Raw genomic sequence first — 26042 nt, forward strand, 5'->3', positions numbered from 1 at the left:
AACCCCGTCTCTAATAAAAATACAGAAATTAGCCGGGCATGGTGGTGCGCTCATGTAATCCCAGCTACTCGGGAGGCTGAGGCAGGAGAATCGCTTGAACCCAGGAGGCAGAGGTTGCAGTGAGCCAAGATCATGCCATTGCACTCCAGCCTGGACGACAGAGCAAGACTCCGTCACAAAAAAAAAAAAAAAGTAAACTTATGAACAAAATGCCTGTTAAGAAATGCTGCACATCCTTGAACTCTAACATGTATGTCAGGTATCAAAAAGGAAAAAGGAAGGTTGATTTGCTCTCTGCAAAATGAGCTTTTTAGGAGATGGAAGTGTTTGTGGAGTGAGCAATCTTGTGCCGCTAACCATCCTAACCAGATTACCAGCCGGGCTCCTGTCAGCCACAGGATTTGCCAGATGAGGAAAGGACTAGAGTAGGTTATGCTACCAAAACCTCTCCTTGACTCTCCCCTCAGGATACCAGTTTTGCAGAACTGTTACTGCTTCATTTGTTTTTGCAGGTCACTTTACAATTTTTTTTCACTTTTTTCCTTTCGACCTTTGTGGTCATATAACAACTGCACGATAACTGTGTGTTTCTGATTTCTCTTTAGCTTCCAGTGCTTTTGACAGTGTCAGATACCATCTCATGGCATGATCTACCTTTCAACTCCCCAAAGACTGTTCCTCTCACAATGAGGTCTTAATTTTTTTAAATGAAGTCGCCCTCATTTTTCTAACCTTCTTTTCAATAATTAAAAATATGAAGACCTACCCAGAATCATTTTCTGTGCCATAACTTCATCTTAGTATTTGACATGAACTGCACATTTGTTATAAATGCAGCCTCTCCATAGGAGGCCCTTACATAGGGGTCAGAGAGCTCCCCAACCTCCAACACACACCCCGTGTCATGCTACATTGAAAGCCCCAAGATGCTATTTCATTTATCCTATCTGGTTGGATTTGCATGAAATTTCAGAGATTTCTGTTCCTACTTAACTATCCACAGGTACTTTTTGCATTTTGGTGTAATTACTGAGGGTTGTATGCCTCTAACTTTAATATATGTATTTAGAGTCAGGGTCTTATTATGTTGCCAAAGCTGGAGTGCAGTGGTTACACCCTGAAACTCCTGGGTTCAAGCAATCTTTCTGCCTCACAGCCTTCCAAGTAGCTGGGACTGTAGGCACATGCTGCCACACCTGGCTTATAAAATTTATTAACCCTAGCTGTAATGTGGTATGTTTTATCTGCCAGCTCATATCTCTAAATTTTAATTTTTTGTTTCCTTCATTTAAGAGAAAAAGCACTTGAATTTTTAATTTCTGTGCTATTCTTGGTCTAGATTTCAGTTACTCTTCCAGTCATAGGTGGGGGCGGGGGTGGTTCTTTTTAATCTTAAAAAGAGACTTTTAAAAATCAGTTTTCATTCATACCAAATGGGAGCATAAATTAATTTGAACACCTCAAAACTTTATTGATAAAATGTCAAAATTAAGGAACAATTGGAATCTCTTTTTAAAACATATTCAAGAGAGAAAGTGTTATATGTAATATTGATTTGGGCATATTATTTTAGAGAAGTTGAAGCTTCTGTCATATATTTTAATCATTTAAAGTATTGGATTATGTCCTGTTTCTGAATTTATTTTTCTTCTGCCAGAGATTATCCTGATGTTCAGCGTGTAAAGAATTTATCTGTTACAAGGAGTAAAGTAATGGGCATGATTTCTGTTAAGTCTTTCATGCAGTGCAGCCATACTACACAGAAGAATGTTTTGAGGATTATCACCAAGGACTAGAGATTGTTCGAACAGGTTCCCAGAAAGTGACTGTATCCAAAATATACAAAGGTTCATTTCATCTGTATAAATCTCACCATTCTTGTTTTTATGTAACCCTTATTTCCCCACAAATTGATAAACTCCTTGCAGGTAAGGATCATATCCAGTGAATCTTCCTATCTGTAGCATCTATCATAATGTCATGGCCAAAATATGTTGTTTAATTCCAGATGACTCTGCATTTTGCTTATGGTCAGAAAGGAATCATTGAAACATTAATACACAAGTGTCTTTGTTCCCTCACTTTTCACTGAAAACCATCAAAAAGCTATTTTTTCCATCAAGAAGATTGTATCAGAAATGTCTTGTTAATAAAGTCCCACCTCCTCAGTTTGCACTGTGTTAGAATGCTAATAAGGCCTGAAAGCTTGAAACAGGTATAAAATGAACATAAACATTTTGTCATTCTCTAGCCAGGACCTAAAGAATAGCAAGAAGCAAATCTACTAAATGAAGTTAAACAAATAATGCTTTTTCTTTCTGTGTTGTCTTTGTCAGAGACATTTTTATTCAGAACTTGGTTATTACATGATGCAGGCCAGTAATAGCCAAGAGAAGTAATTTCGTAAGGATGGATAGCTAACAACCTCCCCTCTCCTGTGTTTTTGCCTTTCTAACCACTACAGCACTTCCCATAAAATAGTTTTAATTTGGGTCCATGCTGAGCACCTGCTGTGCTCCAGGTCCTTGGCTAAGTGTTGTTGATAGAGCCATAGACAAAGGCACTTGTGGGCCCTGACCACCGAGTATGAGGGCCATAGCTAACTGGGCAAACAAGTGGAAGAATATTGAGTTCGGGGTTTCTTTTTTTAAATAAAATTATAAATTAATAATTTATAATGTCTCAGCACAGTGAAAAGTCATTAAATCCCCATGGAGGGATTGGAGTAAGGTGGGTTTAAGCAGCTAAATCTCCCATTTTCTAACATGAATAGCTTGTCTCCTAGATACTTAACAAGCCTTATGTAAAACATGGGAGCTTCCTCTCCCTGACATCCGGAGAGAGTCACTGCCAGATACTTGTTACACATACATTGCCTTGGAAATGTACCTGTGCCTGGCACCATGGCAACACCCTTGAGAATGACCTTGATAGCCACTCAGAATCATTCCTACAAAAGAAATTATGGCTATAATTAACTCTGAATTTACAGTATAAATTTATTCAGACCTCGGTGTGGTTTTCTTTTTAAAAGGTTGAATGAATGGAATAATTTAACATGAACCCATCCCTCATATTCCACCAATTTTTTTTTTTCAGAATAGTAAATGCTTCAATGGAAAGTACAATTCAGTTAAGAGATTATTTTATTACTTTTTCTCAGTATGTGACGAGGACCATCAAATGATGATGTTCTACTCTTACCATGCTAGCACTCCATTTCTAGGGGAACAAAGTTCCCTTTTTCCCTAGCAAAATGTGAAATACAGAGTGTGCTGAATCCCTGCTCTGAGTCCTGTGAGCCCAGAGTGAGGGGGATTGCATGGGATTGGGGGTTATGCAGGCAGCAGCTCTTTGATCCCTTCTTGGCAATGAAAAATGCAGGGGCTTTTTGTTTTTTGTTTTGTTTTTGTTTTTGTTTTTTTCAGACAGTCTTACTCTGTTGCCCAGGCTGGAGTGCAGTGGTGCAGTGGTGGCTCACTGCAACCTCTGCCTCCCAGGTTCAAGCGATTCTCATGCCTAAGCTTCCCATGTAGCTGGCATTTCAGGTATGCATCACCAAACCCGGCTAATTTTTGTATTTTTAGTAGAGATGGGGTTTCGCCATGTTGGCCAGGCTAGTCTCAAACTCCTGGCCTCAAGTGATCTGGGCCTCCCAAAGTGTTAGGATTACAGGTGTGAGCCACTGCGCCCAGCCAAAAATGCGGTTCGTGGTCTATAAATTTTACCTGCTTCACAAATTGTCTGTAACATATCTTCAATCCTGGTTAGCTTCCCAGATTTTACTCTAGGAGAAAATAGTTTGTATGTCTTTTGTTTAGTTGGAGGTTTTGTTGTTTTTCTTTGCCTTGCTTTGAGTTTTTGTTTGGTTTGGTTTTTGGTTCTAGATGATGTATGTTGCAACTAGCAGAGCTAGATACAGTTCCTCTTAGTCTTGTCTTTTGTTAAGCTAGATTAATTTAACTCTTTCACCCCAAGCAAACTGAGCCTTTCTCTCTTATCTTCAACTGAGGCAAAGCAAAAAGAATGGCAAGCAAAAACTGTAGCTTCCTTTTAAGTTAACCAGAAATTTATGAAGCATCTTTAATGGCCGTTTCTTTGCTGTGAACTGTGTTGATACCTGGGCAATGAACAGACAGAACAGAGCCTGGCAGGCAGCAGGTGCTCAGTGTTAGTTGTTGCTATGCTGTTGTTGTCATTCTCTGTGATCTGTATACTGCCATTGAAAAGATGAAGTGGAAAAAGTATTCTTGGCAAGTATGAGTGTCTTGGATATTCAGTTCAGTACCCTGAACTTAGGAGTGACACCACTGACAATTTTTTTAGGGTAGCCTCTAACCCCTTGTAAGTGGAAAGTTTTCTAGTGGCAGGTGTGTGCCTGATTCCATCTTATCCAAGCAATGTGACAGGTAATTTCCCACTTCATGTGCTGTTTCTTTAAATTCTCCTGTGCTAACACTCATCTGTGCTTTAGTATGGAGTGGCAGTGAGTAATCTGTTAGGTTCATTTTCAGAAAACAGAAAACCACACTTTCCCTTTACCTCAGGAACACCACAGCACCTTCCATTACAAGAATTAACAGCCCTCTGTTCTGACCTCTGTGTATGGCATTAAGTGAGTAGAGATGGTTTATCAGGCAATTTATTTCTGAGCAGCCTTGCCAGTGGAAATTTAAAGTTATTTGATTCCTCTGAAATAAGTTTTTGTATACAGTAGTTAAATGGTGAACTTGTAGATTTCAAAATGGACATTCAGGTTTTTCAAATCAAGAAGCTGATAAATTACGAAACTCCATCCATACAGAGTAGCTATCTGATTTTTTATTTATGATGTGATGAGCTGGTTTATCAGTAGAGTGAAATACAGATCACTTCCCAGAACATGGGCTCGTTAACTCTTATCAGAGGACTCCATGATCATGGCAAGATATTTACTAAAATTCTGGGTCTAGTCCATGTTTACGTTTCCTTTCTGTCTTTCACACCAGCATTCTCCCAGCCTCCCTCTATTTTTCTTCCAGCCAGTTTTGTAATAATTGGAGATATCAGGCTGGTTCCTGTTACTCAGTAGAGAGCTGATTGCCAGCTAGAGAATCATCAATGTATCAGGGATAAGGCCCCTGGAATACCAATTAATTGATTTGCAATAGGAATTTCTGGGCTGATACTTTTTTTGTCTTAAAGAATTGATAACACACCTCCAAAGAGGCAGTAATTTTATTTCTTTGTTAAAGTCAGATTTAATCCTCCTCCTTTATGATTCCATGAATCTTGTAGATTTAACATTTTTTTTACATTCAGTTTCAAATTTAAGGATATCATTCATACAGAAATACCACTAGTAAGAATGCTATTTCAATAATGATAAAACTAAATCTCAGCATAGGAAATCCATCAGTCCATCCAACACATATTCATTAAGTACTATTTGCCTGGCATTCTTTTAGGAACTAAGGCAGAAATAAAGATGGGTATGTCTGAGTCCCTACCCTGGGTAGGTCATGTCCACTGAGTATTTGTTATTGCTCAATTATAACATGCTATTCACAAGGCATTCCTTGTTATGTGTCTCAGAACTCACTTCTTGTTTGTGGGTATAAAGAGTTGAAGATCTAACCCCTTCCATTTCTATTAAGGGTCCCACCTTTTCTTTAATCTCGTTCATAAGTTACTTACTGTGTGCGTATACTTGGTAGTTGTGTGTTTTGAAACCATGTCTGTGCCCCATCCTTTCCAGGACAAAGGAGAACACTGTTACTCTTTGAAATCATGAAGATACCACTCAATTCTATCAAATTATGTCATTCTCAACATTTCAGATTATTTTTTACACTTTGAGAAAATGAAACATGAATGGAATAAAAGATTCTTGACATGGCAGAATTACACTGATGAAGAACATATGTGTGACTGCCAAGGGTGAATGGAATAAAAGATTCTTGACATGGCAAAATTACACTGATGAAGAACATATGTATGACTGCCAGGGATAACACAGGTAGTGATAGAACAATTCTATGTCCTGATTGTGGGGGTATTACACAAATCTCTACATATAAAATCTCATAGAACTAGATAACCCCCCATAATACAATCAGCCCTCTGTATCTATGGGTTCTGCATTTGTGAACTCAACAACCTAAGGATCAAAAATATTCAGAGAAAAATTGTATCTTTACTGAACATGTACAGACTTTTCTTGTCATTATTCCCTACACACTACAGTATAACAACTTTTCACATAGCATTGACATTGTAAGTAATCTAGGCATGATTTAAATTATAAGAGAGGACTATGCATACATTATATGCAAATACTGTTCCATTTTATATGGAGGACTTGAGCGTCCAGGGATTTGGGTATGTGCAGGAGGTCCTGGATCCAGTCGCTCACAGATACTGAGGGATGACTGTATACATACATACAATATGTAGCATAAAAGTATATAACAATGGATAAAATTCCGTTAAGGTCTGTAGTTTTGTTAATAGTATTGTATCAGTGTCATTTTCCTGGTTTTGATAATGTACTGTGGTTATGTAAGATGTTATTGTTTGGGGAAGCTGGGTAAAGGGTACAGGGAAATGTTCTGTAATATTTTTGCAACTCCTTGTGAGTCTAAAGTTATTTCAAAAGAAACATTTTTTTAAGGGAAGGGAAAAGTATCAAGTATCATATAACCAGATAAATGTAAAGCTTAGGTGTGGTGACTCCAAACATTGGGAATATCTGACCTTAGACACATTATTACTGCAGTAACTAGAAATGTCATGGCTTCACATTAATCATGAATGACTTAGGCTCTGGGCAGAATTTAGGACACTGTAGCCTGCTGTCTTCTCTTAGGGGAATAATGAAATTCATTCCAGGAAGACTCTGATGTTCTGGAAAAAAAAAAAAAAAAAAAGGCATTCTGACCTTATGTGCAACTCTTTGTTATCCTAAACACTATTTGTTTTAAACTCTTGCTTTGACAACCAACGCTACCAAACAAGTAGAGAATAGGAAACTAATTTGAATTTCTTTTTCTCCCACCCCCTGCCTCTGGGGAGTATGAGTTCTAATTGATAATGAGAACTATGGTGTATATGTAATCCATAGATGGATAACCTTCCAGTAATGGAAGGTTGACTTTATCTTTCTTTTCCACAGACTCCTCTACCACTTTCTGATATTTTTCTTTCTCTTCTTCTCTGTTAGGACTCATTTTTGTCCTTCCCTTTCCGTAGACAGCTTTGGTGTGATGGTGTCACTGACATTCTCATTATGTCTTCCCTCCTCTAGCTATCTTAATGACTTGGACCGCGTAGCTGACCCTGCCTACCTGCCTACGCAACAAGATGTGCTTAGAGTTCGAGTCCCCACCACAGGGATCATCGAATACCCCTTTGACTTACAAAGTGTCATTTTCAGGTAGTAACTGAGTCCCTAAAACCTATTTCCCAGCTTTTATGCCTTGAGTACATTTGGTAAACTCTATAAATACTGGAATCATGTGTAGGCTTTAAAACAAGATAGCCTTTATACCAATTATTATCATTAGTTATACAAATAAAATGACATATCTCTGAAGGAGGAAACAACAAAAAGATGTACTGGAGGCCGGGCACAGTGGCTTACGCCTGTAATCCCAGCACTTTGGGAGGACAAGATGGGTGGATTACCTGAAGTCAGGAGTTTGAGAACAGCCAGGCCAACATGGTGAAACCCCTTCTCTACTAAAAATACAGAAATTAGCTGGGCATGCTGGCAGGCGCCTGTAATCCCAGCTGCTTGGGAGGCTGAGGTGAGAGAATCACTTGAACCCAGGAGGCGAAGGTTGCAATGAAACGAGATTGCACCGCTGCACTCCAACCTAGGTTACGAAGCAAGACTCCATCTCAAAAAAAAAAGACAAAGATGTACTTGTACTGGAACATTTGGCATTTCAATTTAAATCACTAAGAAATCAATAAAATCTTAGTTTTGCTTGTGGTTAAGTAAAATCGGTTAGTAAACCATCGGTCTTAACTGTAATCTTTTGGGCAATCATTTTAACTGTAAGGACAATGGATATGTTTTTAGAATTATGTAAGCTATGAATGATCGTATGATGCTGTCAGTCACAGAAATTATATAGTGTCAGAAGTTTTCATGCTAGTGTTTTCCCCAGGTCCTCTGGTACCAATGCAAAATTTTTCAGTAGCAAGAAAAATATGTGATATTTTGTATTCATAAGATATGTTGCTTGAAAAATTTTGAAATACATGATTTTGAAAATGGGTTAATTAACCTAGTCTATATTTACCTAGCAAAATAGAATGAAAATTTATTACCTCATCTCTCACTGCTGCTGTTCTGTCTGGATAATACTTCAACAGAAGCATTCTGTTGTTTTGTTTTTAGGATGAGAAAAAATAAACAATACTGATGTACTTTCATTCAATCTCTTATTATGCAATCACTCAATTGTACTTTTAGTTAGAATACAAACTACATGGTACTTTGAGAAATAAGAATGTGTCTCGGAGTGTGGAGAGTTCATTTTCTAGGAGTGCCCACCCCATTGAAGATGGATGTGTGCAATATTGGTTATGAAGTAGAAGTTATCATCTCCTTTGTCACTCTGCCAAGTGATTCTGATTAGCAGGCCCACCTTCATTCCTTGCCGTGACACTGTGTTTTCTTCTAATCGGCCTCTGTACGTGAGGTCAAATCTGGCTGCCATACATTGCTCTAATAGATAATTGCCACAAAATAGGTGGCATTTTGAAACTATTTCTGAGCCTCAGTTTTTTAATCTATAAAATGGTTGTATTGCATTAGATGATCCCCAGGGTTCCTTGTAGCTCCAGGACTCTATATTACTTACGTTTTAAGTTTATAGTTATTTAGAAATCTTTAATTTGAGACACCCAGATTTCCTTCCTCCATGTTACAAAATATTTTTAGAAAACATAGCATTTCTTGGGGATTTTCATCTCCTTATTGCTTCGCAATTAGTGGATTCTGAAACCAGATTACAATTACATGTTGTTTTTTCCACGTTTTGTACACTAGCTTTTGAAGTACATTTTTTGCCACTACAGTAAAAGTAATGACTTAGAAGTATAATTTTCTACCACCATCAGAAGCATCTTTTAGGGCCCAGTGTGACAGAGTTTCATGGAATGAGGATTTCATGTAAATTAGTAGCGTATTATTCACGCCTTGGCATTAGGGAAGAGCCAGCATTTTAATACTTCTGAAGATCTAAAAATTCTGGCTTTGATGTCCATAGTACATGGATCTCCCTGAATCTGTTGTTTTGTCCCTTAGATCTCTCTCCTGTGCCTTACTAGGCTTACGAGCAGTCACTTAGAAAATCCTTGAGTTCTTAGTTTAGGTTTAATGCCAGGAGGCAGGAAAACACCAGGAGCAACTGCAATTTTAAACAAATGTTTAAAGAGCCCTACTGTCAAATTTTTGTACCTAAACTGCTCATTCTCTGAGACTGTTTTTTTCCTGTGAACATTGTGTACATTTCATTCAAGATATGGATTCAACAATTTGGAGAAACTTTGACTCAGTGCCAAGCATTGCTAGATATTTTCAGACATACATTGTCACTCAAATTAATTGATGTCAGTGTTGGTTTCTGAACAGTAATTCAGCACAGAATTGATGTGTTAAAAACAAATGATTGAAATGGTTCACATGATGGCCTCCGTCTTGTACCTTGTAGTATCTTCATTCACTAACACTTCAAGTAAATGACCTGACATGGCTGGACCTGTGCCAAATTCTTATCAATATTGGGAAGAAAAAAATGCCCAACATGCCTACCCTGCTGATAAAGGATGAGTGGGGTCGTATCTGCATTTAGTGGAAGCATCATACCACCCATATTGAATTGTATAGCATCTCACATATTTTAAGTGTACTTGTAGTCATGTGTAGCATCCATAAGAAATACATGAGGATCTTTTTGCCGATTTTATAGGAAAAGAAACTGAAGTTCAGTATTTGCCAGTAGGGCTTAACAAAAAAGTCATTCAGTTTTGGACTCTTCAGTGCTTCATTAAATAAAATACCATTTTGCTTGGCACAAATAAGGTAACTTTCTTAAAACCATCATGATGTGTTACCCAGAATGTCTTGACTTTGAATATTAGGTAATAAGAAATTAGTAATTATTCAATAAGTATTAATTGAATTGACTTGGATGATCATTGTCATTCAAGAGAATATTTTCCCCAAGTTTGTAAGTAGTGCTATACTTATGTTGACTTTTTAGTTTTACTTTATATGTTATTAATATGAGTATTGTTAACCTTGCAGAATGGTCGATGTAGGGGGCCAAAGGTCAGAGAGAAGAAAATGGATACACTGCTTTGAAAATGTCACCTCTATCATGTTTCTAGTAGCGCTTAGTGAATATGATCAAGTTCTCGTGGAGTCAGACAATGAGGTAAGTGTTCTTTAGACAGGCAATGGATTATCATTTTATTGTCTGATACAAGTAAATGATAGGAAGTAGGGTGTGGGGAATGGGGTGAACTTACTTCTTTGCTTTCTTGAAATTTGGTTTTAGGACTTTTAAAATAACCAAAAATAATCCTGTTACCACATGGTATACTCAAAGTGGTAAGCTCTTCTGTCAGATGTATGAGCAGGTCTTGTGTTCAAATCTAATTAGAGCCTATTTGATGCTTCTTAACACTATGCAGAGGTTCTAAAAATGAAAATAACATGGAAATCCTAGGCTGATCATCAGATCATTTTATAGTTTTCCTCCTACAGGATAGAACTGGGAGTGTTGGAGTGAGTCATCCTGTTTTGTTTCGTTTTCATTTTGTTTAAATCGTTGTTTGTGTGATGGGTGTGTCCCAAAGAGTACTCAAAATCTCTCTTGGCAAATGTGAATGACTTCGCAGCTGGGCTCTAAATCAGTTCATTATGAGCCATGGAATATCTTGGTGATGCGGCCTTTCTGCTCTTATAGAATTCTCTAGGCTGTTGCATAATTTTGTCTCTATTAAGCAGTGAGCAGTTGAAGAAGTATCCTTAATATGCCTGTCTGGAGAACGAATTCAGTATTGTTATCTCCTCCCTGTTACAGGGAAACTTAATAGGTGTAAATGTGGATTTTGAGGATGGTAAAGACCTGACAATGAATCAATTGATTATGGAAGATAATTAAGGGATGTAGAAATCTGTGCTTCTGAGCTGTAGTTGTGTGCATGTGTATGTGTGTGTTGGGGGAATGGAGAAGACACCATTGATATCCTGTTAGAGGCAGAGATTGCAGTGTGGTAGGTTAATAATAAATATTAAATATCCTAATAATAGGGTAGAAAAAAAGATGGAAGTGAGAGATCCCCATTTGCTGACTAAAATGGGATCTAGCATATTATGCTTTTAATACAGTACATTTTTTAGGTACACAAGAATTCCTGACTTGTTCTTTTAAATATTTTTCTGCCAGTATTAATATCTCCATTAAAATACATATCCAAGCTTCTATAGTATTTCTTTTATGTATACGATTGATGAAGTTTCCGTGAACCAATGTCTGTATAGAACCGAGAATTACCTGTTCATGCATTTCGGAATCATTCCTGAGTTGCAAGTATATCGGCTTTAAAGTTAACCAAATAACTTCTGTTTAAGAATGAGGCTTGTTTATCAATCATTTGCCCCGAATAACTATAAAGCAAAGTGCCTAAAAGCATGCTACAATATATGACAGTAAGTTACCAAGATACAAGGCAGTTACTGTCAGAATTTTAGCTATGATATGTTCATCTGTATATCTTGATGTCTGTGCTTGTTTGTTGTTACATAATCCCTGGATGTAGTATTTTAAACATATACTGCATATTTTGGGAGCAGATCTATTCTAACACTTCTGATTTTTTTGAATGTTGTATCAAGAAAAAAAAATATTTTGAGGGCTTCCCTACTATATGCTGGGTACCAGAGTGTCTAAAAAGACACGAAAAGCGGGAAAAAAATCAACTGTGCCCTAAAAGACCTTATAAATGAGATATGCTTTTGGTCAGAATAAGCCATATGGGGAAAGGTAAGCCTTTGTTATGTAGGTTGTCATTTCTCTTGTTTAATTTGCCATCCAGTAAAATAAAATTTGCATTTATCAATTACACAAGAGATAAAAGAAGCAAATGTGAATTCATTTCTGATGTTTACATTATAGCTAGAAGAGGATAAATGTTTATCAATACACATTTTCCACAAGATAAATGCATTATATATATGAAGAAATATATGTCATGATTTAATACTTATCAGTTTACCACTTCAAAATTATCAATAGAAAAGAAAGTAGAATCCTTTGGCAACTCATCAGCTAATTCAGTTCAACCGAATTGAATCTGGTTCTTCAGTTATCTGAACATTACAGATCATTTATTCCATTTTTCCTCAGACGTAGCTAATAGTGACTAGATTTTTATATAAAAGTATATTATGTTAATTAGAATAAAATGGCATCGTTTTTATTATCATGTGTCATAATTAAAGTTCCCACAGTAACTTGACATTCAATGTACAGGTACTAAGAACGTCTAAAAATATTGTCCCAGTTCCTTTTGATTCCTATGGTGATGTCTTATGCTACTTTTAAATAATTACAAATTAAAATAATAAAGCTGTAATTTTTTCATTAGGACTCCCTAATCACTTGTGAATCTTTTGAAAGTCTAGGTAATTCTATAAGATGAAAGTCAACTTGTATGGTATTCCTTTCTGAGACCTCTAGTCAAGCCTGATGATAGTATGGAATCATGAGAAAAGTGCTGTTCATGAATTCCTTCATCCATATTAGCCACAGCTATCATCGTCTGTAATTAGGAAGTACTGTCAAAAATATTTTTTAATGTTGGGATGTAGTCGCATTATCCTTTTTTTTTCCCCAGTTGTACTAATGTATGATAATGTCATTGCCTCTCAGCTTCCTTAATCATTAAGAAAATTCAGGCCGGGCGCAGTGGCTCAGGCCTGTAATCCCAGCACTTTGGGAGGCCGAGGTGGGCGGATCACGAGGTCAGGAGATCGAGACCATCCTGGCTAACATGGTGAAACCCTGTCTCTACTAAAAATACAAAAAATTAGCCGGGCGAGGTGGTGGGCGCCTGTAGTCCCAGCTACTCGGGAGGCTGAGGCAGGAGAATGGCGTAAACCCGGGGGGCGGAGTTTGCAGTGAGGCGAGATCGCGCCACTGCACTCCAGCCTGGGCTACAGCGAGACTCCGTCTCAAAAAAAAAAAAAAAAAAAAAACCAGAAAATTCAGAACTACAGAATTCTAGTTTCCCCAGATTTTTTGGTTTTGGTGAGACAAAACTGAAATAAGCTCCAGAAACATTTTGTTCTTGGTTTAGAAGTCTGAGGTTCATAACTTTAATCCAAAGCAGACTTTGTTGTGCCTCCCTCCCTTGGTATATATTTGTGAGAAAAACCTCGGAATGGATTCTGACAGCTTTTCTTTCTATCCCAGGAAACTGTGGAAATTGCAGACCACAGACAAGAGCAGCTAAGGGAAGCATTTTACATTATTGCTTTTACTGTTTAATATTTCTAAAACCTTATATATTAATCTTCATAATTTTAGGTAGGTCTGCTTTTGTCTGCCTATATTCTCAGTTTGGGGAATGAATTTCTTTTTTCCTTCAAAGAAGGAAATACATTATCAAATAGTGGCTAGAATACCCAGGATGGTAGAGCTGTGTTGATCTGTGTATTCCCTTTGCTGTCTTATTTTCCCTGTGATAACACACCAGCATGGAGTCCACTATTCTACTGTAATCCTTTCATGGGTACGTTATTTCAGTGCTCCTGAAAGCCCAAAGCACACAATAAGACATGCTTATAACATATTTTAGTTTATCAGTGTGTATCCAAACACTGCCTTTTAGTCTTTATTTTTCTGATTTTTTGTTTCATGAATATCTGAGCACTACTACAAAGATGTTTTCTCAGACATTGTCTCAATGACTGTCTTCCAGGGTAAGCTCTTTATAGAATCTCAAAGACCGAGACCTTTTTCTCCTCCATGTCCTTTCTGAATGTGAGTTTTGAATTTGTTAATCATCTTGAAATGGTCATGAGGAATTACGTTATCGTTTTATTAAAACGTCAAGATAGTTCTCCCTACCCTAGGCCCTCCTTGATCAAGGTGGATTCCCTGACCTTGGCTCCCATAAACATTTATTTATCCTTCAAACCTGATTTTTGAAGTTGCTCAATTGATAAAAGGAAAGCGTAGACGTTTATAATACCTTAGCACTTTATACCCAAAACTTGCTGAAGCTGTGACTCATCGGAATCTACCAGCTGACCTCCCCGTGGAGGGGACAGATCAGGTTTGCTGGTGTGCATCATAACAATGAGGTTACAGGAATGGAGAGATGAAGGCCTGTGGCCAAGGTCACTCAAGGCCAGGTCCCCTGTCCTTCCAGACCAGCTTTCTTTCCCCTCCCTCACAGTGTCTTCTAGGTGTTAGAGACAAACTTAAAGAAAAAGCAAGAGGAGCTATAAGGCAGCAAAGAGGGTGGAAATAGAATGAAAATCCTGCCCTTTCATGAAGGAGTTGAAATAACTCTCCTCTACCTCTAAGCTCTTCTTACACCGATTGGTAGTAGTAGACCAGCCAGAGATCCTTTACCAGTAATTTAGAGTTCCTGTATTGCTCATTTGATTTTGAACTATCTTAAAACAGTTAGTCTAAAATACGCATTTCCTTTGGATCCGTCTCTTCTGGTAGGTTTTAAAATGAAGCCATTTTGAAGTTATTCAGCTGCAATCAAAATTTGAACATTTTCTTTAAAAGTGTGAAACATATACTTTGTTCTGCTCTAAAAATTGTTGAGTGAGCTTTTGGGAATTTTCTTCAGATAACATTCGGCTTTGCGGGGAAAACCTGACTAAAAATTGAGGAGAAAAAACCTCAAACCCCAAAGGAAAGACCTAAAGAACATTTATAAGTAGTTAAAAGTTAAAGCTTAGGTTAAGATATCTGGTCTCTGATCGTTAATTGAATTGAATCAAGCCCGCCTTTATCGAATCTTAATCAAATTAGGCCTTTGGTACACTTGGCTCGGATTCATGACCTGATTCATAAGGCTATTCCTGAAAGACACCTAGTGTTTTTATATTTAACCTCTTTCCTCATTACTTTGTTCATTTTCAGTCACTTGTCCCTTTTTTAAACTCCTCTCACCTTTCATTCTTTGGCTTTTTTTTCTTTCCTCTAATTATGGCACTCCTTCTTCATCTCTTTGTTCTCCTTGCTTCCCTTATGCTAGAAGGAAGTTTTCTGATTACCCAATTATGAGTTTGAACCAGAGAACTGGACTTAGTGCTAATCCAGAGTATAGGGAAACAGACACACATGAACACTTTTTGTATGCATATAAATTGGAACGGTTTTAAAGAATTTACATTGAATTTATACAGTATAATCCATGCAATAGCTTTTTTTAAAAGATGAATTATGTGAAAAAGGCCGATTGTGGAATAGTATATTTAATATAATGCAATATTTGTAATTACAACTAATTATGAATATAAAATTATTATTTGGATGATTATTCACCCCTCTGCCAAAAAGAAAAGAATTTGGAAGATTTTCTACCAAGGCTAAGGTGTAAACAGTGCTTGTCATTGTCACTAGGTAATAGCATTAGAAATAATAATTTAAATGATACTTTTTTAAGGTAAAATAAAATAAGGCTTCAATTTGAGAATTTTAGGTCTACCATTTACCAACTTTGTCCATTTTTCCTTTGGGTTATCTTTTTCTTACTAATTTATAGGAGTTTCTTATTTTCTTTGCATGTGAGCCTTTTGTATATGTATTACAAATATCTTCTTCCACTTTGTAGCTTGCCATTTATTCTCCTCATGGTATCTTTTGATGAACTGAAGTTTTAAGTTTTAATGTAATTAAATTTGTCAAAATTTATTTTTATGGTTATATGTTATTTTGTGTGTAGCCATATATTCCATGCCCAGTGGGATAAAATAAATCACATGAAAAATCTAGATGAAAGGACAGTAAGGATTGGATGGTGAGATTAAGAATTAAAATATGAATCACACAATTGTGTACCTTCCCTAATGGTAGGCCACAGATTTAATCAAGCATTTCTTAGCAACCAATGAAAGGAGATAATCACGGCCTATTACAAGAGTCACTGTGTCCTTAACATAAAAAACAAATAGTTACTCAAATTAGCTTCTTCAGGTACTGAGCCCCAAGTGACTTCTCCTGCAGCTTGAGAAGGAGATTCCATGGAAGGAAGTAAATCAGATTCACGATAATATCCCTCGAGGGAACCAAATGTTAGAATTCATAAGGGCTGTTTCTTTAGCTTCCCTCAGTGATAGTGCCATAACATGAAAGCGTGTGATGGGCTTATACCATGTGGTCTAAATACACAGTTTGATACAAGAATAAAACTTAGAATAGAAAACTTAGAATAGCTCGGAAAATGGGTCTTGTTTACTTCTATTTCTGTAAACTGAGAGAAAAGAGTATATAATTATAGAGAACTTAAAATTTTGACCTACCTGCTTCCAATCTTCATTTTTCACACAAGTAAAATGATACAGATAAAATTAAAGACTATGTGTAGCCCTCCCTGATTCATTTCTCTCCTTCCCCAGAAGCCACTGGCCTCATGTTGGCATTTATCATTCCTAGGCATAGTTTTTCACTCTTTTACTACATGTGTATGTGTCACTCAGCAATACTGGATTCTAAATGTTATGCGTGATTATACATTTTATTGAAATGGTTTCATTTTGCAATTTGGTCTTTTTTCACTTAGCATTGTTGTTGAGATTTTTTTTCATGTTGCTACACGACTGTTTCATTTATCTAAACTACCATATCACTCTATTACATGAATATTCCCTGCTGTGTTTCACATGCTCCTTAGCCAGTTGGGTTGTTTGTAATGCACATTACCTTTTCCTAGTCTTGCTTGGTCTCCCTCTCACCCCAACCCCTAATGGAGTTGTCTTTTTGTTTTTGATATATACACAGTTGAAAATGTCTTCTGGAAATACTGTTACACATATGGAAATTATCTGTCACTACATGGTTTGTCTTTTTCATTTTGTTTATTTTGCAGAAGGGTTTTGGGTTTGTTTTGTTTTGTTTTGTCTTTTGTTTTTTGAGACGGAGTTTCACACTTGTTGCCCAGGCCGGAGTGCAATTGGCATGATTTTGTCTCACTGCAGCCTCCGCCTGCCGGGCTCGAGCAACTCTCCTGTCTCAGCCTCCCAAGGAGCTGGGATTACAGGCACGCGCCACCATGCCCGGCTAATTTTTGTATTTTTAGTACAGACAGGGTTTCACCATGTTGGCCAGGCTGGTCTTGAACACCTGACCTCAGGTCATCCACCTGCCTCAGCCTCCAAAGTGCTGGGATAACAGGCGTGAGCCACCGTGCCTGGCCAGCAGAAGGGTTTTAATTTAATGTGATCAACTCACTCATTTCTTTTATTGTTATATTTTTGTATTTTCTTCAATAGTTCTTTTTCTTCCCCAAGAATATGAAGATGTAATATCTTATTTTCTAGTAAAAGTTATAAGGTTTTGCTTTTCATAGGCTTCCTGCATACATATAATTGATTTTGTGCATGGTAGGAAGTAAGGATTTAATATTTCCTTGCTATTCTTCTATTAGTTGTGCCAATACCATTTATTGAATGCTAAGTTCATCCATCATTTCTCCACTTTTTTTACACTTTTAATTGTGAAATACACACACATAAAGAAGACTACACAAAAAATATACAGCAGTGGTTTATCACAAAAGCAAACATCAGTTTAACACCCCTGTCAAGAAGTAGAACTTTGCCAAGACCCTTGATGCCTGCAAGTGCCCTCTCCTACCAGGTAGCCACTATTCACTCAGGTAATTATTTTCCTTTTCTTGTTAGTTTTTTCCCCTCCCCCTTCTTTTCAGTTTTAACACTTAAATATGCTTCCCTAAATACCATAGTTTCGTTTTAACTTGTGTTTAACTTTTATACAAAGAGAATCAAGTAGTGTATTTTTTTAACCTTGCATAGACAGCATGTTATTTTAAACTTTTATATAAAGGATAGCAAAGAGTGTATTTTCTTTTGTGTCTGGATTCTTTTGCTCAATATTATGTCTGTAAGGTATATGCATTCTATGTAATTCATTCATTTATACTGTCATGTAGTATTCTATTGCATGAAAATTCCACAATTTATTTACCCATTTTACTACTTAGGGACTTCCTGGATGTGTTTCCAATTTGGGGCTATTACAAATAATGCTGATGTGAATACTCAGTTATGTGTCTCTTGTTGCACATAGGTGTACATTTCTGGTGGATATGTACCTAGTAGTAGTATTACAAGCACATAGAGTAAGCATACCTTCAGATTTAATAGATAAAACCAAAGTATTTTCCACAATAAATCAACAAATTTACCCTGTCAACAATTCTGAAAGTTCCTCTCATTTCACATCTTTGTCAACCCTTGGCATTATCCATCTGTTCCATTTTAGCCTTCTGGTGACTAGGTAGCTGAGCTGTGCCTGTTTACTCAGGCATATCTTCCTGGTGAATAGCTATAGTGCAATGCAAAGATGCTTCACTAGAGTCCCATCCCTTCAGCCTCTCAGCTGCTGCTTCCAGAATCAGCAAATACCTCCATGGGAAAATTGACCCCAAATACTGGGCCCACTTCTCTAGACCTGTTCTTTCCCAAACCTTGGCATGGTAATTCTTCACTACCTTTTAGTTCTCTGGGGCCTTTAAGCAGATGTATTTTTTAATTTGTTAACTCTTCTTTTTTTTTTTTTTTTGTTTTTGAGCTTGAGTCTCACTCTGTCACCATCTCGGCACGCTGCAAGCTCCGCCTCCCAGGTTCACGCCATTCTTCTGCCTCAGCTTGCCGAGTAGCTGGGACTACAGCGCCCACCACCACGCCCAGCTAATTTTTTTGTATTTTTAGTAGAGATGGGGTTTCACCGTGTTAGCCAGGATGGTCTCAATCTCCTGACCTCACGATCCACCCGCCTCAGCCTCCCAAAGTGCTGGGATTACAGGCGTGAGCCACCGCGCCTGGCTTGTTAACTCTTTTAATTGTGCTCCTTCCCATTGATATTAATGATACATGTGACATGTATCAAGTTTTATTATATGCAGGAGTCTTTCTCTAGGCTATTTGGTTGATCTGCTTCTGCTATACCAATATAAAAGTTCTCAAATCACCAGTTACAATAATCTTAATATCTAGTAGATGAAATCTGTCCATCTTGTTCTTTGGAGTTTTCTTGGTTATTGTCTGTCCTTTATGCTTGTGTTTGAATTTTAATCAGCCCATCAAATAAGTACTTCACAAGTGCTTCAAATTGTGATTTCACATTTTGGGGTACAAAATTCTGTATTACGTCTTTTAAAACAAACTATCTAATTGAATTATTTAAATTTTAATTTATTGTCTGCATGATCAGTTAACTGACAGGAACTGTCGGATACTGACAGTTATTTTTATTGTTTTTAATAATGTTTTTATTGGCATACACATGTATAGAAAAGTATACAGATTATAAGTATTCAGCTTGATGAATTGTCACAAAGTGAACATATCCATGTAGTCACCATCCACCACAAGAAATAGATATTATCAGCAGCTCCCTGTGATGGTTCACAGGGAATACATATGTTCAACTGTAGTAGATACTGCCTGTATTAGCTTCCTAGGACTCTTGAAACAAAGCACTACAAACTCAGTGGGTTACAACAGAAACTTATTCTCCCCAGTTCTGGAGGTTAGAAGTCTGAAATCAAGGTGTTGGCAGGGCTAAAATTCCTCCGAAGGCTCTAGGGGAGAATCTCTTCTTTTTCTCTTCCAGCTTCTGGTGACTGTCGGCATTCCTTGTGGCTGCACAACTCCTATCTCTGACTCTGTCTTCACATGGCCTTCTCCTCTGTATCCACCTTCTCCTCTTCTGTGTCTTCTAAGGACTTGTCCTACAAGTGTGGGTGGGATTTAAGGCCCACTCACATAATCTAAGATGATTTCATCTCAAGATCCTTACAGCAAAGACCCTCTTGACAAATAAGATTGCATTCACAAGTTCTGGGGTTAGGGCATAAACATACCTTTCTCAGAGTCACTATTCAGCCCAGTGACACTGCCAAACAGTTTAAACATTGGAAGAGTTGGCACTCCCACCAACAGTGTGTATGTGTTCTATTTGATCCATACCTTAGACAGCATAGATGAGCCTTTAAATTTCAGACATTCGGTTGGGTGTATAATAGCATATCATTGTGGTGTGAATTTGTCTTTCCCTAATTAAAATCAGACTGAGTACTTTGCCATGGGAAATATTTTTGAAGTGCTTATTTAATTCTATGTCAGTTTTCTTTTGATCTGCCCTTTTTATTATTAATATAGAGGAATTCTTTATGAATCAGTGATGCACGTCCATTAAGTTCACTGTTTTCAAATAACTTCTGCTCCTTCATGACTTGCCTTTTCACTACATTGAATTTATCAGTCTTTTAAAGTTTGTCTTTTATCATGTCCTCCTTAAGGACTCTTTCCCCCCAATTGTAGTGTATAACATTCATATTTTATAAGTGGATATTTTAGCATACAGATTTTTTGGTTTTCAATTATATTATCTGCGTAGTTTCACGTTTTATAAAGTTTGTCAATTCTGAATACACTGAAAAAATAATACCAACATTTTAACATCATAAACGATTGTACCTAACCATGGACATAAAATTTTTTGTCAATACTGAGATCACTTGGGTAGGAATTACCCATTTATGTAATTTGGGAACTCTGGGGAAAATTGAAAGATATTAAACTTTTATTTTAAGATACACATTTATCTTAAATAGAATAAAATAAAAATATATGTAAAATATAAATTGTATACACTGTGCGATATATTATCAAATTACCTTACCAATCTTGTGTCATAAAAGTATTTTGTATAGCTTGGTTGACTCATAAAAGTATACCAAAATGGATCTCTGGCAGGGGAAAAAAGGAAGAACTATCCACTCACTTTTTTGTAGGAAAAAAAAACAAAAATTTCAGAGGAAAAACAAAATGTGCATTTGTTTTCCCCTCAATGACTTTTTAAAAATCTCCCACTGTGATTGTAAACTTACGTATTTCTTCTTTTAATTCCATACTTCTACTCCATTTTTGAGGCTTCATTATTATGTGTGTTATTGGTTTGAAAGTTTTATATATTTCTGATAATTTATTCCTTTTGTCATCAAGAATTTTTTTTGAGACAGGGTCTTGCTATGTTGCCCACGTTGTCCTTAAACTCCTAGGCTCCAGCAATCCTCTCTCTTCAGCCTCCAAGTAGCTGGGAGCTGGAACTACAGCCATGAGCCACCATATCTGGCTCAAAAATAAATCCTTTTTGAAGTCAGAAGTGCTCTGTGCCAAAATAATGCAGTTATACAGGAAGCAAACTAGAAGTGCTAGTATCCTACCTCTCAGCCCTAGGTTAGAAGACAGAACAAGATCCGTGTTTTCCTAAGTAGTAAGAACTGAGCAGTGGGAAGGTAGGCGGTGGCAGCAGCAAGGTCAGAGCAGCAGTGGGAGCCCGCACAGGCAGGCGGTGACTTGAAGAGGTTGGGACCAACATGAGAAGGAAAGACGATATGAAAGAAGCAGAGTCTGTAGAGACAGAAGAGCCAGCTATAAAGGAAGTAGAAAATATTAAATTGAGTTTTAAAAAAAATAACAGCTTATTGAGATATATTCATATACCAAAAAATGTACCATTTTAAAATGTACAATTCAGTGACTTTACTGTGTTCACGGAACTGTACAGTCATTACCACTATTTAATTTTTTATACACACACACACACTATGTTTTAGAGGAATTTTAGGTTCACAGCAAATTTTAGGTTCACAGAAAGTACAGAGATTTTCCCCTATGTCTTCTACCTTACATGTAGGAATAGCCTTCCCCACTATCGGCATCTGGAACCAGAGTGACAAATTTGTTACAATCAATGAAACGACATACATAATACATCATTATCACCCAGTTTACATTAGGATTTACCCTTTAGGTTGTATGATTGATGGGTTTTGACAAATGTAGAATGTTATATATTCACTATTACAGCGTTGTACAAAATGGTTTCACTGCCTTAAAATTCTCTGTGCTCTGCCTATTTATTCCTCCCTTCCCCCTGCCATTTGGCAACCTCTAATCTTTCTACTGTCTTCATAGTTTTCCCTTTTCTAGAATGTCAGTAGTTAGAATCATACAGTTTGTAGCCTTTTCAGATTGGCTTCTTCCATCTGGCTTCTCCTGATACGTATTTGAAGTTCCTCCATGTCTTTTCATGGCTTCATCATTACTTTTTAGTACTGAATAATAATTCATTGTCTAGATGTAATACAGTTTATCCATTCACCTGCTGAAGGACATCTTGGTTGCTTCCAAGTTTTGGCAGTTTTATGAATGAAGCTATAAACATTTATGTGCATGTTTTTGTGTGGGCATATTTTCAGCTCCTTTGGTTAAATACCAAGGAGCATGATTGCTGGATTATATGGTAAGAGTATGTTTAGTTTTTTTAAGGGAAACTGCCAAAGTGTCTTCCAAAATGGCTGTACCAGTTTTCATTCCCACTAGTGATGAATGAGAGTTCTATTGCTCTACATGCCCACCAGCATCTGATGTGGTCAGTGTTTGGGATTTTGGCCATTCTAATAGGTGTGTAGTAGTACTTCATTGTGGTTTTTATTTGCATTTCCCTAATGACATATGATACAGAACATCTTTTTATATTTATTTGCCTTCTATGTATCTACTTTAGTGAGGTGAACAGATGTACCAGTCTTTGGTACATTAGAAAATTTTGGAGCATTTTTAATTGAGTTGTTCATTTTTTAATTGTTACATTTTAAAAGTTCTTTGTATGTTTTGAATAATAATCTGGCTATAATCACTTAATATTTCCAGGAGTTTTTAAGTTAGTTTTTTCAGATGAGAACAGAGACAGTTTTCTTCCTTCTCAATCTGTGTACCTTTTATTTCCTTTTCTTATTTTATTACATTTGCTAGGACTTCCAGTTCAGTGCTGAAAAGGAGTGTTGAGAGGAGACATCCTCACCTTGTTCCTGATCTTAGGGAGAAAGCCTCTAGTTTCTCACCATTAAATATGATATTAGCTGTAGATTTTTTAATAGGTGTTCTTTATTGAAGTTGAGGAAGTTCCCTTCTATTCCTAATTTCATGCAAGTTTTTATCATGAATGGGTGTTGGATTTTGTCCAACATTTCTTCTGCATCTGTTGATATGACCCTATGATTTTTTCTTAGCCTATTGACCTGTGGATTTCATTAATTGATTTCCAAATATTGTACCTAGGTATCCCATTGCATACCTAGGATAAATCCCACATGGCTATGGTGTATAATTATTTTTATACGTTGTTAGATGTGATTTGCTAATATTTGTTGGGAATTTTATATCTGTGTTTATCAGAGATACTACTCTGTAGCTTTCTCGGAATGACTTTGTCTGGTTTTGGTATTAAGTTAATGCTGGCCTCATAGAATGAGTTAGGAGGTATTCCCTCCCTCTGCTTCTATCTTCTTAAAGGAATTGTAGACAATTGCTAAGATTTCTTTCTTAAATCTTTGAGAGAAGTGACAGTAACCCCCATGTCTATAGCCAACTGATTTTTGACAAAGTTCCAAGAACATACACTGGAGAAAGCACAGTCTTTTCTATAAATGGTGTTGTGAAAGCTAGATATCCACATGCAAAAGAATGAAACTAGACCCCCCACGTCCCACCCTTTACGAAAATCAACACAAAATGGATCAAAGACCTAAATATAAGACACAAAACTACTAGAGGAAAACATAGGGGAAACATCAGGACATAGGTCTGGGAAAAGATTTTTTGAATAATATTTCAAAAGCACAGGCAACAAAAGCAAAAATAAATGAGATTATATCAAACTAAATAGTTTCTGTACAGCAATGGAAATAATAGAGTAGAAAGAACCTACTGGATAGGAGAAAATACCTGTATTCATCCAACAGGGGGTTAATATGTATCTAGAATATACAAGGAATTCAAACATCTCAACAGCAAAAAAAAAAAAAAAAAAAAAAAAAATCCAATTCATACGTGAGCAAATGATCTGAAGAGACATTTCTCAAAGGAAGACACACAGTCAACAAATACATGAAAAAATACTCAACATTACTAATCATCAGGCAAATGCAAATTAAAACCACAATAAAGTATCATCTCACCCCAGTTAGGAAGGCCATTATCAAAAAGACAAAAAATAGCAAATGCTGGTGAGGATGCAGAAAAAAAGGAACTCTCGTACACCATTGGTGAGAATGTAAACTAATATAGCTGCTGTGGAGAACAGTACAAACGTTCCTCAGAAAACTACAAATAGAACCACCATATAGTCCAGTAATCTCACTATGGGGCCTTTATCCAAAGCAAAGAGAAGTTATTATATCAGAGAGATCTGCACCCCTATGTTGACTGCAGCAATATTCACAGTAGCCAATGTATCAACCTAGGTGCCTATCAACAGATGAATAGATAAAGAAAATGTAGTGTGTATATACACAGTGGAGTACCGTCCAGCCATAAAAAAAAAAAAAAAGAAATCCTATCATTTGCAGCAACATGGATAGAATTGGAGGGTATTACATTAAGTGGAATAAGCCAGAAACAGAAAGTTAAACACTGCATATGCTTATATGTGAAAAAAAAAAATGTAGATCTCATAGAAGTAAAAAGTGGAACAGAGGGTACTAAAGGCCGAGAAGGGTATGGGGAGGGAGAGATAGGGAGAGATTCGTTAAATGATACAAAATTACAGGTAAGTAGGTGGAATAAGTTCTAATGTCCTATAGCACTATTTTATTGTAGTTCACAATAAAATGTTATATATTTTGAAATACCTAGAAAGAGGATATTGAATGTTCCCAACACAAAGAAATGATATACATTTGAGATGATGGATGTGCTGATTACTCTCATCTGATCACTATGCATTATACATATTGCTATATTACTATGTACCCATAAATATGTATGATTATTATGTGCCAATTTTAAAAAATTGTTTTATAGGAAAAGATCACCAGTGATTCCATCTGGGCCTGCCATTTACTGTTCTGGAAGGTTAATTGTTGTTCCATTTCAGTTACTGAATATAGGCCTATTCAGATTGTCTGTTTTATTTTATAGGAGTTTTGGCAAATTGTTCAAAGAATTGGTCTATTTTATCTAGGTTGTCAAATTTTGGGCATAGAGTTTTTCTAGTGTTCCTTGATTGTCCTTTTAATGTCCACGTGATCTATAGTGATCACTCTTTGATTTCTGATACTAGTAATTTGTGCCTTCTCTTTTTTTTTTTTTTTTTTGTTTCTTAGTTAACCTGGCTAGAGACATATTTGTTTTATTGATCTTTTCAAAGAATCAGCTTTGGTTTCATTGATTTTCCTCTGTTGATTTCCTGTTTTCAGTTTCATAGATTTCTGCTCTAAATTTTATTACTTATTTTCTTCTGCATACTTTGGATTTACTTTGCTCTTCTATTTCTAGTTTCCTGAGGTGGAAATTTAGATATCGATTTTAGATCTTTCTTCTTTTCTAATATTTGCATTTAATACTATAAATTTCTCTCTAAGCATGGATTTTGTTGTATTCCACAAATTTTGGTAAGTTGTATTTTAATTTTTCATTTAGTTCAAAACACTTCTTCTTTGACTACCCATGTGTTATGTAGAAGTGTATTGTTTAATTTCCATGTATTTGGGGATTTCCCAGTTATCTTTTGGTTATTTGTTTCTAGTTTCATTTCACTGTGGTATGAAGACAGACATTGTATAATTTCCATTCTTTTAAATTTGTTAAGGTGGCTTTTATGGCCCATAATGTGGTCTATCTTGGTGACTGTTACATGTGAGCTTGAGAAGAATGTGCATTCTGCTGTTGTTGGATAAAGTAATCAACAGCTGGCCATTATATC

The 26042-nt window shown here is 36.6% G+C and overlaps 1 protein-coding gene across 1 annotated transcript in view; it reads left to right on the plus strand.

The window, feature by feature from the left end:
* The window catches only part of GNAQ (G protein subunit alpha q), a 320596-nt gene that overhangs the window by 235843 nt on the left and 58711 nt on the right, over positions 1-26042 (plus strand). Inside the window, exons 4-5 of the mRNA XM_030809646.1 lie at positions 7286-7414; positions 10301-10430. Coding sequence (XP_030665506.1) covers positions 7286-7414; positions 10301-10430 — 259 coding nt within the window. The remainder of the gene's footprint in view (positions 1-7285; positions 7415-10300; positions 10431-26042) is intronic.

The sequence above is a fragment of the Nomascus leucogenys genome, chromosome 1a (assembly GCF_006542625.1).
Source record: "Nomascus leucogenys isolate Asia chromosome 1a, Asia_NLE_v1, whole genome shotgun sequence".
Lineage (NCBI taxonomy): Eukaryota > Metazoa > Chordata > Mammalia > Primates > Hylobatidae > Nomascus > Nomascus leucogenys.